We start from the raw sequence: 15681 nt of genomic DNA, 5'->3' as shown, positions 1-15681 counted from the left end.
AAATAAGACAGTATAAAACATCTTTATTCTGTATTTGCGCTAAGGCAATGTCACTGTGTAACAAAAATAACCATCAGAAACACACACTTGATGCACCTTTCAGTGAAATATGGAGTAAATTTTCAACAAGAACACACGAACCGCATGAGCAAAACAAACATCAAATTCCTACAAATGTACTTGGACATAATTCTTGGACATACAGAACTTAAACACACTAAAATATCATAGTGGACGGTTACAGTCAGTAGCAACAACTGGACAGACACATGAGCAAACACTGAATGGGCTAAAACTGTTTCTAAGTAGTTTCCTTCAAATGAAACAATTTAAATATTTAATATGAGTAGACGACTTGGCCTTTAAAAGTACAAATGCTTACAACCAGGAGCTGCTTGGTCTATCACAGTAAAAGCTGCACATTGAACACAACACAGTTAGCTCATTTTGTATATAACAAATGGCTGTGCTGTTGAGTTGTTTCTCAGCTTTGTCTGTAGCGTGCTGGTAGGTTCACATCATGGAACGTGAAGTCATATGGAACTGACACTGAACATTGTGCAGGCACTTCAGTGCAGGTGTTTAAAAGATCCTAATGCAATATCCTGAGATTAAAATTTACACAGCAGCCTACAAGATATATTAAAACATATTTGAAAACTAATGTATGATACTGCCAGTGCCTTTGATAATGATACGTAAGGCAATACTTCAAATGAAATATGCTGAATAGAAGACTGTAACTGCTTCATGAGCGTGTGTGTGTGTGTGTGTATGGTCAGGGTTTCTCAATTGTCACATATTCAGTTAAATACACAATTTTAGATCTTTAGACTTCTCAGTGTAATGGACTATAGCCAGTCTCTCAGAGCACAGAGCAAAATATGAAGAGATAAGTTTGTCTGTGAGTACATCACATTGGAATATAGTTAATAGGATATCTTACATTGAAAAATGTGTGCTATGACTTCTGCTATACCACGACTAATTAACACTACAGGTGAATCAACTCCCACATCAAAAAGAAGTGCTCTAACAAATGTTTGTGTCAGCTTTTCTCTTGTGATACTGTACTGCAGAACTATACATTAACAGCACCCACAAGGAACTTTTTGGGACATCAACATGATCAGAAACAGTCTTTTTTTATATAATATGATGAAGATGAAAACCCTATTTAATAAAAAGGTTAGTGATGTCTCTTAGCAGCGCTATTTGGTCACTGTTATTTTGATGTTAATATGAATTTTGAATAGCCCACAGTGTAAAGTACAGAGTAACTTGAGCACCTCATACTCACAATGCCCAAAAGCTTGGTGTTTGTGTTCATTTAATCTAAGGTCTTTTATTATATTACATTCAGGACTATCTGTTCATATCTTGCACTACACTGTATTTTTTAATCTCATGATTAATCTTCTCTATTTTATCTGATATTTATCATCTGTTGGTACTTTTTAACTTTTAAACTTAGTATGCACGAATAAAGTTTTACCTCTTAGTCGTGTTAATTTGAGGTAACTGTGTCAGTGTTGTTATTGATTATGGTATGATCAGTTATTAGGAGTCCAGTGTCTGGACATTTGTTGTCTTGTTGAATATGTTCCAAGGGGGGAAAACCCACCCACCGACCTGGCAACACACACACGAATGTACTGAACATAACTTTATAAGTACTCTTTCAGCAGACACTCCTATTTTCCACAAAATGACATGTACAATAGACAAAATATATTGAAAATACAAAATAATATTTATCCAATCATTTGACAGTGCAAATTGTTGTTTAATATTGAGGGGACAAGATGTATACTATACTTCAGCAAAAGACTTCATTTCTAGGGATTCTTATTATCACAACTCATCGAAGGAGTGTCAGTGACTTTCAGTGGGCTTTCTATTCATTATACAGCACAAGGGCAAAATATGTAAATATCTCCTCAACCCCACAAAATAAATAAAATAAATCCAGAGAAATAAACATAATGTGACAAAAATATTCTAACAAATAAAATACTGAAATTTATATAAGTTTAAATAAATTTCCCTTCATAAGATCTCCTCAGTTTCCATGGCTCTATTAGACCTTCTCTGATAACCAGCGCATCTCAATTTAAGCGTAGGTTAAAAAGGAGTTTTTAAACTCAGTTTCCATACGGCATTTTATAATGTGTGTGTTAAGTCTGGCTATCTATGGGGCTAGTTAGAAGAAGGTATAGTTGGAATACAAGCAAGTGAAATAACCTCTGCATCAGGAGTGTACACAACAAAACTCCGTTTGCATCAAATATGGAGTCATCATAACGTAAGGAGTGACTACTTTTTAAAATGTGTGAAAAAGATAGAAGTATTGTACATGACATTTCTTATGTGGAAACTTACTGCCAGGTAAATTATGACTAAACTACTACTACTTTTAACCTCAAGCCGTGACGTTAGTGTACAGTGTTTACTATTCAGTGTAATCTAATTTATCCAGTGTTCGAATTTGATGTTTTGGTTCATGCTTGCTAAAGTATATTACACTGTTTTAATGATAATTTACTGTAATATACCACATTCTGATATTAATCTTGTTATTTTCTTTTTAAAACTGAGTATAGATCATTAAAATATATCACAAGGTTGGAACAATGAAACTATGCTTCCATTTCCAACCACTAGGTGGCCTTCCTGGTGCAGAGTATGTGTATGTGTGATGCAGAGGTGATTAAAAAAACAAAAACAGATTGTGAAGTGAAAATAGCCATTTCGATTCAAATGTCCTCTTTCAAAAGTCACTTTCCACTCTACCTTTTCACAGATCTAATAAGAAGGGGTTCATGCAAACACAGTAACCTGTTAGTAGGAAGAGGTTTCTACTTTCATAAGCAGATGTTTGCACTGTGACCATCTCAAAAGATCTGTGATTGAGATATGAGTGGAAAACAAAGGAAGCGTGACATTGTGACATGGGGCACAGTGAGGGTCTCTTCTACTTCTAGTTAGTCTTGGGGCTGAAGCTGACACCTGGCCAGTCGTAGGTATCCGGCAGGAAGGAGTCATATTGAGTGTTCCACACAGTAGCCCGTACAAGGCCGTTCTTGTCCAGAGGCTCAGGGTAGCGGAACGCCATGCCTTTAGCATAGACATACTCCACCACCTACAGCAAGAAAGATTAAGTTTAGCATTGGCTACTAGGGAGAGTCAGATGCAAACAGACATCAGCCTCAGGGGCTGGAAAATGAAGGCAACAAGGGTGTGGAGTTCCTTGAAAGCTTGGGGCTGGCTCCGAAAGACAGTCAGTTCCCATAGACCTCTATATTAAAATACTACATTTTATGTAAGAAATAAAGATGTTTAGGCAGGAACAGCTAAGGTTTGGACTAATGGACTGACAGTTTTATCAGTTGCCAAAACATTCAGCCAAAGTTGGAAATTGTCGGTTCCCAAAACTTGCCTTGACAGCCATCTGGACAGAGACCTCTCTGATGTTGGAGAGAGGAGGATAAAGCCTGCCTTCTTCCAGCTCCTTATCTGTCAGCTGCTCTGCAAGAGTCTGGAAGGAGTATAAAAATACTTTTAGGCTGAAAATGCATTTCTAGGGTCCAAAAAACAGTGATATAAATCTATTATTATTTGCATACAGCATCTTTCTCTGTTGATTCCTGACTAAATGTGAAAGTGCTTTTGAGTAAGACAAAATAAAAAAAAATAAAAAAGAAGAAGTGTTAGGTCAAGTGAGGGAACTAATCAAACCATTTGCACTCATACTACCAACATGCAAAGTGTCTTCATGATGCAAAACATTTCAATATTGAAAAAGAGTGCTGGCAAGAAATCATCTTGTGATTTTTTTTTTACGCATTAATCAATGCAATCAACTCAAATGAAGCCCAGCAAAAGAGAGGAGAACACAGATGGAAGAAGTGCAAAGCAGGATCAGCCTTTTAAAAGCTCCTCATCTGTTAGCTATAAAGCCAGAGTCTAGAAAGAGAGGGAACAGGAGACATCAAAGGGTTAAGGTTTACATGACACTAAACAGCGTACGAATACAGAACAGAGTCAGCAAATAAGTGGAGGATGGGGGGAGGTTAAGATACAGATGAGGTTCAGCAAGTTTAGGAAAGAGATACACTGAGAAATACAAGTCAGACGTCAGACCTTGGCAGCCTCTAAGAATACAGTGTCACTGATGTGTCTCACTCCACTCAGGATGACAGCCAAGGCCACACCTGCGATACACACACACACAGCATGTATTCTTATTTGCTTAACCTCTAGTAATTTATTTCACTATAGAGAAATAATTGTCCGAACAATGTTTATATAAATATTCTTTTTTTTAGCTTTTACCAGGAAAGATGTAAGCGTTGTTCCCTTGTCCAGGAATGAAGACGCGGCCATCACTCAGAGTGACTGGACCGAATGGACTGCCACTGGCAAAAAGACATCTACCCTGTGGGGAAAAAAATACGGTGAGTGAAAGAATGGTGATGGGAAAAGAAAAAGGACAACAGGAAGAGTGATTTGACTGCACAAGGACTCTTAAAGCTGATAACACTAGAGAAGCAAGCTAGATTTGAAAGTATCCAACTGAAACCTTCCCTCTATTTAGGCCTAGTTGCCAAGGACATTCAGGCTGAATTAAATTATTGACAGACTTATTACAGGCCGCCGACAGGCCCCTGATTTTAATTCTTTCAAAACATTTAATTTATTTAGAGGCGATTTATAGGTAATTTGCTTCTAAAATAATTTACCAACCACAGTTTAGAAAGTCATAAGGAAAGAAAGGAATGCAGAAAGACCCACGTACATCAGTGAGTGTGTAGGCGTCCTCGGCCGTGCATTCGGCTTTAGCGGTTGGGTTACTCAGGGCAAAGATGATTGGTCGTTCATTAAGAGTCCCCATAGCCTTGATGACGTCGTGGGTGAACAGAGGTCCAGCTCCTGCCACACCTGGAAGAAGGAAAGAAAAATGTTGGTCACCTCGTGCTTGTGTTTTGTAATTACTGCACAATACGAGCTCACGATTGCAGCACAACGAGCCATGACAGGACGATTTAAGCTTTCAGATAATTAATAAGTAGACAGTCCTCCCGCTTGGATTAAACAAAATCATAACAATAACATTACAAACAAAATATTTTATTCAGCTATTGTTTTTAAATATTGCAAGCTTAACTGTGATGCTGCACATTTAGACAAATACAAAAAATGAGATGTTCCCTACCAATAATAGCTGTGGGTTTGATAGTGTGGACAGCATCTAGGAAGCTCTGTACATTCCCTGGACTGTCATGGACAAAGGCCTCCTGATTAGTGTCCATCTCCTGTGGTCTGCCCTGGAGTCACATACAGGACATTGGTGGCAACAGTAAATCAATACAAATATAATAAACCCAGCAACAGTAAGCCAGACAGGAAACCGAACAGACATATAATGTGTACATCTGGTCATACACACTAACCTTTACTAGTAAGCCATATTTATCATACATCCAGACCCTTTTTCTGGCCTCAGCTTGGGTCATCCCCGTCTCCATCATGGCCATTACAATCAGATTGGCAATACCGAGGGCAGCCTATGGAGAACATACCCCTATCAATTCAAACATTCAAAGTATTTAAGCAGTGTAACCATAGTAAAAGTTTTAACCCTCATTTTCAAACACGAGAATGACCAAGTGACTTCACCCTTCCCCGAGAAAAGTTGTGGTTATTGTTGAGCACACTTTGAATACCTTTAAGTTCTTCAGTGTTTGTTCATCATATGTTATTAGTATTACCAGTTCTGGTCAGTAGGGGGCAGTATGACTTAAAGATGTGTCTATTGTATATGGATACATGGTATTGTTCCAAATATTCCAAACTGGTGAGACAAAAAAAGCCAAAAACAAAGCAAAACCAACAAAACTTGATTTAAGTGATTAATGGTTCAATATTATTTTACCTCTCCAGCTCCCAGGAAAAGCACCCGGTGTTCAGTAATGGGTTTTCCAATGGCTCTCTGAGCAGCTAACAGACCTGCAAGGGCTACAGACGCAGTGCCTGGAAACATCCAGCAGAAGACAACAGAAAACAATGAAGTCTCTGCCTCAAAGAGAACAGATTAATCACTGTGTTCCAACAACGAAACAGTTTAAAGGATATGCAAATTGCAGGGATAGGAGGGAAAATGCACAACATCTAGAATGGTGCTTTAAGCAACACCAATTAATTCAATTGTTAATTTTAACTGAATAAGCAAGCTGGCCAAGTACAACTCCCAAGTATCTGTGTACCTTGGATATCATCGTTGAAGGTGCAGTACTTCTCCCTGTACTTCCTGAGGAAGCGGAAGGCATTGTGGTTCCCAAAGTCCTCGAATTGGATCAGAGTGTCCTGGCCATATTTGTCTACCACAGCCTCCATGAACTCATCGATCAGATCATCGTAAGCTTGAGAGCGATCTCGCTTCTGGTACAGGCCCATGTAGAACGGATCCTTGAGGAGAGTCTGATTGGAGGGCAAGGACAAACATGAAGGATGATGAGGTTTACTTTCCCCAAAGCCACACATTAGTATTCAGGAACCACACACGTCCAGCCTGCCTACCTCATTGTCTGTGCCAACATCTATCACCACAGGCAGACATTTCTCAGGTCTAATGCCGGCACAGGCGGTGTACAGGCACAGTTTTCCGACAGGGATGCCCATTCCATAAACACCAAGGTCTCCTAATCCTAAAATACGCTCTCCATCGGTTACCACTACCGCCTACAGAAAGAGACAGAGAGAGAGAGTGAGAGAGAGAGGAGGAGATGGAAAAATATGTAAACCAGTCAGGAAAACTGCGATTAACATCTTACAAGCACACAACTGTGAGCGATATTAAATGGCAGCTTAGCCAGGTGATTGCAGAAAATGTGAACAGTGATAGATCAATTAACAAGACTCTCCTTACAGACTGACGGTGATATTTATGACTCTGATTTCTATCTATTCATATTTTGTCTTATTATTATTATTATTATGTCTGTAAATGACTATTGTCATATTCACAATGGATTTCTTCAATCTTCAGTCTGTGGGTTTAACAGCTCAAAAAGATGTCACTGTGGTGAGGTTTTCAGGTACTCACTGCAACATTAGTCTCTGGCCAGTTGTCCAGGATGGACCGGACATGTCCTTTGTCCTGAATGGAAATGAACAAGCCTCTGGCGAGAGAAACAAGAGGATAGTTGGCTACATTGCAATTTGGAAGAACAAACACATCTCCGCTGCAATAACATACTTAACATTATTATAGTCAAGTCTTATCACTTTCATGGAACTCCTGAACAGGAGGCTGAAATTTGTGCGCGTGACGGGAGCACTACAAGTATTAAGTTCAAAATTTGCTTCTTTGTCCTAAATATCAATTCCCGAGAGCGCAAAAGGTACACCATGTCTGCCAACAAAGTAAAACCTACAATAAGAGCTCAGACTACAAAAGTCAATTCTTGATAGCTTTACTTTATGCTTACTTGGGTCTTCTAAAGATGTGTCCATACTGAGTGCAGGCCAGGCCTACAGTGGGAGTGTAGACAATTGGCATCAATGCCTCTATGTCTTCCATCAACACCCTATAGAAAAGCCTCTCATTCCTTTCCTGAATGCCCATCAAGTAGACATACCTGCATGGAGGAGGGGTAAAAAACAGGAAAGAGGGTGAAAAATTTAAACATATAGAAGGAGACAAACAACAAAAATAAATGATTAATGAAAAACGCCTCAACAAAGACAATCATACTGTGGTTTCCTGTGCTTTATGCAAAATGTGTCCTTACTTCTCAAGGGGATCGGTCAGCTTCTTGAGATTTTTCTGAAAGCGCATGGCCTGAATGTCCTGTGTCTCCAATTTGGGAGGCAACAGACCATGTATTCCCAAAATCTGTCGCTCCTTGAGAGTGAAGGCCATACCCTGGAGAGTGAAAAGAGAGGAGTGAGTAGGGAGATAAGGAGAATGTGGGTATCTACCTTGTGTCAGCTACTCATTATTAGAAAATTACTTTCAGTTAAGTTACACCAACTGAAGTGAGTTCAGCGGGCAGGTGTGGCTGTGCCAATATGTCAAGAGGGATTATGAGCTTCTTTCTTGTAAAGAGACAAGTATGTTCCACATATTTCACATATAATACCATACTTTAATTTTATTAATTAAACACATATATTACTGAGCCAATTTTAACAATCTGCTGCAGGAAATGTTCACATACTATGATGTACTTTTGTTACCAGAGAGTGCAGTGCATTACCTACAAGACCTTAGACTAAGGGTTGACCTACTGACCCTCAACAGTAAAAGAATGGCAGCTGAGGGGAGACCGAATGAAAGCAATATTGCAGTTGGGGAAAAGAGAGAAAGGTGGTAAGAGCAGGGATTAGCCTCAAAGAAGCCAATGAAGAGGACTCTGGGTAGAAAGACCCCTCTGTATGAAAGAGAGGACGAGGCAAGAGGGGTACAAAGTGTTCGTGTTCCAACAGTGTATGTGTATGTATGTTTACAAGCCCGCCTCTGAATGAAATATGGGTGCAACACATGGAAGTCATAACGTGTGGGGCTGGGGAAGGGGATGAGGATTTTGTCAGAGTGATGAATGCTGGGGTCCCCCCTGGCAAAATGCTGAGTCATGCTGATGGAGCATTTCACTGCACTCTACTCCCGTGTGCGGTTCCTCTAAACATAATGCAGCACCACATAGTTTTTATTTTTTTTCTTTTACATGGAACTGAAAGCTGCTGTTTGGCATTTTGAGAGTCATTTGAGTGATTCTAACCAGTCTGAAAAAATAGCCTGATTAACAAAATGTAAAATGATGCACATCCTGAAAAGCTAATAGTTATACTCCTTAAATCTATCTTAAATTTATCTGTATATCCTATGATAAGCCTGTGCCATTCTTTATGTTGAAAGTTAATTGAAAACTATACTTTCAGAAAAAAAGGCACGCTGGTGTTTCAAGGCCATTCAAGAGTACACTACACAGGAAGTAATCCTGAATGGACAAGGCAAACCACCCACCCAGTTTACAAACTTTAGCTTCAAGAATTCATTTGTTTTGATTTTGCGCAGATGAATCACAGCTCTTTAAACACACAGCATCATCTTACAAAACTTATTTCAATTCTTTGATGTAGTCCTGCTGACAGTGTAATGCGTTTCTGCAACACTATGACCTTTACTGCAGAGTTATGATGAGTTCTGAGAGTCATAACTATGCAGTATGCTGATGCAAATCAAATCTCTGGCAAATATGTCCCTCAGAGTAACAAGCAAATTGCTGTTTCCACCTGTTTTCATGTAGTTTTAAGTGTTTTTAGATGCAAGACCTTGTAACACTAGATGAAATTCTGCCATCTAAATATAAATCAAAACACCCTAACCCTTATTCTCAAATCTTTTTCATTCTTCAGTAGGTTTTGATCAGCAAATGGATTTCTAAATTAGGCTCATGTAAACAAAATGAACATAGTAAGGACTGAGGCCGGAAGTACAGTCTGAATGCAGTTGCTGTGTTCACACTATTTTTAGGACCACCAGCCAGTTAGCCTGTGATGACTTTACATGTAGGTTGGGATTTCTATGTTTAGCACATGTGTCTTGGCTAACTTTAGCATAACCTGCATAGAGTGAGATCATGTCACTTCAAGCAACTACAGCATCATGTTACAAATGTCATTTCAGCAGTTGGAAAAACCAGCCATGAGACACACCAATCAATGTGAGACATATTAATTATTGATTTTTGGTTAAGTATACCAGATTAGGTATAGGCGTAGCCATCTAAGATCTGTCGCTTTTAGCATAAGAGCATGAACAGCTTACACCAGCTCAAAAATCACGGACTGTTTGTCATTTGAAGTCCCCAGCATGCTACATTAAGGAAGACGTTACACCACTGCTGGGTGTGGTTACACGTGCATGGCGAGGCAAGGCTAGTCTATTTGTATAGCAGAGGTTAAAGTCAGTTCAAAGTTCTTTATACACAGCATGAGACATCACTAATAAGGCTGTGAGTAGGAGCAGATAAAATGAAATAAAATGAAATAGTTTCATACAAAAAATAAAAGACAAAGGAATAAAACAGCCCCTTTTTGAGGCCCTTGTAGTGCAGAAATTAACTGCCCACAACTTATTAGCAAGCAATTAAACAGAGTTGGGTTTCGGTTATTATTCGACAAACATTTCAAACTGAAATCAACAGACTGAAACAGACAGAAAAAATGAAATAAAAAATCATGCCAAAATCAATGTTTTCAGTCAAGCTACTCTTTAATCACCAACTATTAATGTCAATTATTTATTAGTGACTCTAATTCAAGGCGACAAGAAAATAAATCATGTTCAGGTTTATGCCAATAATGATCTAATTAGTTGAGATGCTATTTAGAAATGGGAATCTACCTTGTCACTTTTATTTACTTGTGTCGGCATTGCAATCTCGCTTCCAGTATTTTAAAAATGACAACACGAGTACAACTGCACTGGATGGGTTAAAATCCTATGATAAATTAGATAGGCTGTGTAAATGCATGAAAATAATCCATTTAGGATCTGAAACCAAGTATTAGAAGCCAGGCCAATTCAGACAGCAGCAGCATTAAAAGCAGCCACCAACTAGCTGCTGGAAAACCTTTTAGCTAGGAGCAAAGTAGTCCTGTTTTTCAGTTGTTTCCAATCCTTGTTTCAGGGAGAAGATTAACTGATGCATCTCTTGACTTATCAATATAATACAGCATAGTCTGTACTGTAAAACAAAACACACTACTCTATGTAAACGACACCAAATACACAGCAAACATTTACATATATCTAGTGGCTGTTACATTTGAATGAGTGACATTCTACTTCTTGTAGAAATAATTAATTAATAATCATTTATGGATTGATTTAAATTTCTTACAGCCTTTTTCATACAGTGTTTGCACCCCTTGCAATCTGGAGTACAATTATTGGTATTCATTTGTTCATTGTAACCAAAAACATTATGTATGCTGACATATATTACAATTGTTTTCCACTCTGACATGCAAAAACCTTATGCCAATTAGCCTGCTTCACAGCAAGGCATAACTGGCATGGATGTGCCACAAAAGGTCTAACATGGTGAAAGACATGTTAGACCTTCGCTGCCATCTGTTTAACCACTATGCCTTCTTCTAAATGCTGGCACAATGTCATTAATCCACTCACTTTGTTGGTGCGAGGGTTGAGCATGAGGGGTTTGCCCTTCTCTTTGGTGTGTGCCCATCGACAAACAGAGACACAGGGCCTCAGGGACAAGGTTGTTCTCAACCTGGACAGCATGGTGGACAGTCACTGGTCTGACTCTGGTGGAGAGCTGCTGAGGTAGGAGAGAGAAACAAAGTTAATAATAATAATAAAAAATCCTAGTTTTCCCCTGAGATATGACTATGTAGTTCTGTCTTCATCTGTATGTTTGTTGGCCATAGTAAGTGCCTGATCTGGGAAATTATTAAAGAGTCTCCTGGGTAATTTTTTATGTACAGCAGTTATTACCATGAAGACTTAAAACACTCTTCAGGCTTTTGTATTATGTTATTATTTGTATTATATGTAAATTACAACTTTGATTACAGGAGTTTGGGGAAGCCATAATTAATTATAAAACAAATGCATTTGCTGTCTTTTAAGAGTTGGTTTCCGACAAGATTCAAATACTACAAAAATCCACTTGTTAATTTCAGTGTTTATGGCTTGAATGTGAAACCAATCCTTAGTGCCAACAGGTTGTTAAGAGTTATTGGCTGAAGTTTGAACTATTCTTTCCTCTGAGAGTGAAGGCCTGCAGCGCATCGCCAGCACAACCTTTGAACACAAGATATCATGAGACCGTTATTGCACTTGGTATGATGTTATGTTATCTGCAGTGAAGACTGTCAGCTTACTGACACACTTTATCACAGAAGCCAGCGAATGGTGTGTATGGACAGACACACACTCGGGGATTACAAATGCTGACAGCAGTGGCTAGTCATTAATCTGGATGAAGACAGAGGTGATTTAGAGAAAGATCTGAGAAACAGAGCTTTGAAAGCCTGTCATAATCCTTTTCACAGCAAGCTCCATGTGAAGACAGAGAACAAGCTACATCATGGTGGCATCAGTCAACCGACAGGAAAGACAGCAGAATATCACAAAGTGAAAACAAGACTTTAACCAATAATCACATAAATCATAAGTGGCATCTGAAGAGCATAGCTGAAGGAATGAATCAGTCTTACTATTCCAGGAGTGAAGGAGTTAAAACATGCTCATAACTAAACAAAATAGTATCCGATGCCAGGATTCCCTAAAATGATGCAACGACTACTGCTGTGTTTTCCCTTTTCTATGTAGCTCCTAGTCTACTGTCAGCTGATGTCAGTAGCCCGGAATAGTATCTTCATTGTAAGAGCTATGTCATGCATGTGACCTGTGATTTGCCAACACATTGTGTTGTGCATTGTTGTGGCAACAGAAAAGAGGCCAGCTAAGACTATGGCTTGTGCCTTTCTAAGTTTTAAACAATTAAGAGCAGCTTGGCTCCCACAAAGGAAATCCATAATAATTTCTCTTTTACACAATAATATTTGCTCAATTTAAACTATTCTCTTGCATTTTAATTAATTTTGTTATCCAGTCCAAATTCCTTCTGGCCTTCTTTGATGTCAAGACCTGACCCAGAGGAAATGCAACTGAACCTGTAAGCAAGTTATGTGCAGAACAGCAATGTGAGCATTATTGCATGCAATTTCTATTTTAGTTCCTTGTAGTTTAGTGACCGCAGCAGTCAGCTGCAGTCAGCTGTTTCAAAAATTGGTTAGAAATATCCAGTTATCATTTTAGTGTAAACACATAGGAAATTACAGAGGAAAAAAGGCTTTGGATCTCTTTGGGTGATTTCATGGCTGGAAAAACATACAGCTGAGCTCAGGTGACAAAGGAATAAACCTCCGTTCCTCACTATTCTTGCTTATCAACCAATGGTAACCACACAAAACCGGAAAAAGCTATTGGCAATTTTTTACGGTAATTCCTGAGTGTAATTAGATCACCCTGGTTTCATTTTGATGAACATCTATGCCAGTTTATAAATTACCACAGGAAACACTGCCTAGAAAGCAGCATTAAAGCCAGGGCCAAAGTGGCAGACTGTACAAGCGGCACCAATAATCAAAAGACATTTGAATCTCGGTTTGATTTGATACACAGAAGAGAAACAGCTTTGAAGCAGCATCTTTGAAATCCAATTTAACCACATCCAATTTTGTTCCCACCTGTTTCTAGAACATATAAAGTGTGATTACCTGATGAGGTCAGTATTTGAAACAGCAGGGCTATTAAATCCCTTTTCATTTCCTCCCACACTTTATCAGCCTGTCATCTGTAGGGAATCGAATATGCTGAAACTGAACATAATTCCTTGTTTCATACTTTTTGTGTCTGCCAAGCAGCAAGTTAGTTCTGGCACCAAAACTGTAATCAGTCAGCTTTGTTCATCAGTGTTGGAACAACTAGTGTGAATGCCCCTGGACACTCCACAGTCAGAAACTGGTCTGGACTCTTTATAACTGCAATTGTGTGCATGCAAATAACTCATAAAAGCGAGCAAGCAACCCACCTATAATCTTACATTTGGATATCTTCAACCTAGGTGTGAGCAATCTGACGATTTTAGACCAAGATCAATCTTGAAGGTGTCCTGCTTTTCAGGGGGATTGAAGAAATTGCAAAATTGAATGTTCTCTTACTTTTGTTTCCAAACTTGACATAATCTGCAATGTAAACATACCAATGGACTGATGTAATCAACCTGATGGTTACACTTATTGGATAAGTCACTTCATATGGCTTATGGCATGACTGTGTCTAGAAGTACTCTTCAAACAGAAATGATTGCTGTATTTGTGCAAACAATGACTGTTTTGACTGAAGTAGTCACAGTGTGAAGATTTAATGCTATACTTGCCAGCAGGAAGCCGGTGTTCATGCATCCTTTCTTAGTGTAACAAGCAATCAGTAACACCCACACACATGCTTTCATGTGTAAACTTTTTATGGTCTAAGGGAGGAATTATACTGGGATAAGGGTACATCAGTACACAACTAAAGCCATTTTAATAAAGTTATAGAGTAGTTGTATAGTAGTAGAAGTTAGATTACTTTAAATTGAAACAAAAAGACATTAATCAGAGGTAATGTACAGCTAGATGTGGCTTTACTGACAGCTGCTATTTTTCTCCCAGAAAGACCTGACCATCTTGTTTCTTCATTAGTGACAATGAATGGAAGTGAAATGTAATAACACATACACGTAGCATGTGCAAAACCTGTTACTGAGCGGCATCTGAACTGATCATTTAGCGGAGAAAGTTTTGCATGCTCGTGTGCTGTGCTGTAAATGTCGTAATAAGCGCAGAAGGGACAGTAAAATCTTTGGTCTCATGACTTATGCCTTTATGCTGCGACTGCACTTACAACGTAGTTAACAAAAAGAAGGGGATATTTACACCTCACTATTTCTTCCTCCATCTTGTTTGGAGATGGAAGTGGAAGGATGTTACTGCTGAGGTTAACGTTACGTTTAGATAGAAAAATAGGACTGACATATCTAAAAACAACAATCTAACTGCAAATCACAATCTCATACACAGTCACACAACAAAAAGCAACTAACAAATGCTAACCACAAGCTAACATCTGGCTATCTTATGACAAAACCAAACCAAGCTGCGTAGTCATATGAACACCTGTTTCACCAAACGCGGGAACGACACAAAAGCACACAAGCCTTAATGCGTGTAACGTAAAATGTTTAAGATGACACAGCACTGCGACACTCAAGTTTTTAGCCTAATGAGTTACGGGCTGTCATTCATTCAGACCACCCTGCTTGCTAAGTCTTGGTTCAGAAACGGGAAGTTCTTAGTTGACACACAGGATTTTCATTTCCTTAAATATAACGGCTTCGCTTACCTGCTCTTGAATATTCCAATACTGCGGTTAGTTTCGTTGGATAGTGTGTTGTTTTTAAAGCATTTTTAGCCCGGAGTTCTCTGTAAAACTGCTGTTACTTGACCTCCTTGTTTGTCCCTTCACGGCAGCCACAGATGCAGCAGAGTGCTGGTGTGGATTGGATGGGACGCTGTGTAGAAGAACGTGGCCGCTCATCCAATCACATGTTGGGATTTCCTTCTTGGTTACCGTAAATATATGCATTGCGACATACATTTTGGGAGAGAAGCCCATCGGTCGTAGTTATTGTAAAAGCAGATTCTCTCATTTTAAGTATAATCGTGTTCAATTAATTATTTTTTTATTAGTTACAGAGGAAAGATGGTGTTTTATTTTATGGTGGGCAGCTCTGTTGACCTTTTGATGTTTGCCTGTTGTTTTGGTTTGGTTGTTACTATTAATTTAGCTGTATTTTTTGAGGTTCAAATGACAAAGTAATTTCCCAAGCCTATATTCAGATATTATAACCATTTGTTGTTTTGCATGTTTACAAAGGATTAGGCAAAGAAATAGTGCTGCACAAGCGTGCCAGAAGATCAGGACTATAATACTGAGAAAAACAGTAGAGGGCAGTAGAGGGCTGCTTTGAATTTGTCACCCAATGACAGATGTCACAGTACATTGCATACCTCAAACTGGTTAAATAACATTTACAA

General features: G+C 38.8%; 1 protein-coding gene across 2 annotated transcripts; it reads right to left on the bottom strand.

Annotated features, from left to right (window-relative positions):
- Positions 1–6: 6 nt before the first annotated feature.
- Positions 7–15187, bottom strand: me2 (malic enzyme 2, NAD(+)-dependent, mitochondrial). Of its 2 annotated transcripts, none has more exons than XM_046387661.1 (15): positions 14987–15187; positions 11201–11351; positions 7794–7927; positions 7491–7640; positions 7106–7181; positions 6580–6741; positions 6267–6480; positions 5936–6033; positions 5454–5567; positions 5216–5327; positions 4799–4941; positions 4336–4438; positions 4144–4214; positions 3440–3538; positions 7–3142 (listed from the first exon to the last, which is right to left on the bottom strand). In XM_046387661.1, exons 2-15 carry the CDS (start codon positions 11312–11314, stop codon positions 2981–2983), a joined length of 1752 nt encoding a protein of 583 aa, XP_046243617.1. In that variant the 5' UTR covers positions 11315–11351; positions 14987–15187; the 3' UTR covers positions 7–2980. The 2 variants fall into 2 exon arrangements, with proteins under 2 accessions (XP_046243617.1, XP_046243618.1); XM_046387662.1 differs by having other exon boundaries at positions 11201–11348.
- Between the last annotated feature and the right edge of the window lie 494 nt (positions 15188–15681).

This window comes from Scatophagus argus, chromosome 4, assembly GCF_020382885.2.
Source record: "Scatophagus argus isolate fScaArg1 chromosome 4, fScaArg1.pri, whole genome shotgun sequence".
Lineage (NCBI taxonomy): Eukaryota > Metazoa > Chordata > Actinopteri > Scatophagidae > Scatophagus > Scatophagus argus.
Note: the sequence above shows the minus strand (reverse complement) of the source record. Positions and strands in the feature narration are given on the sequence as shown.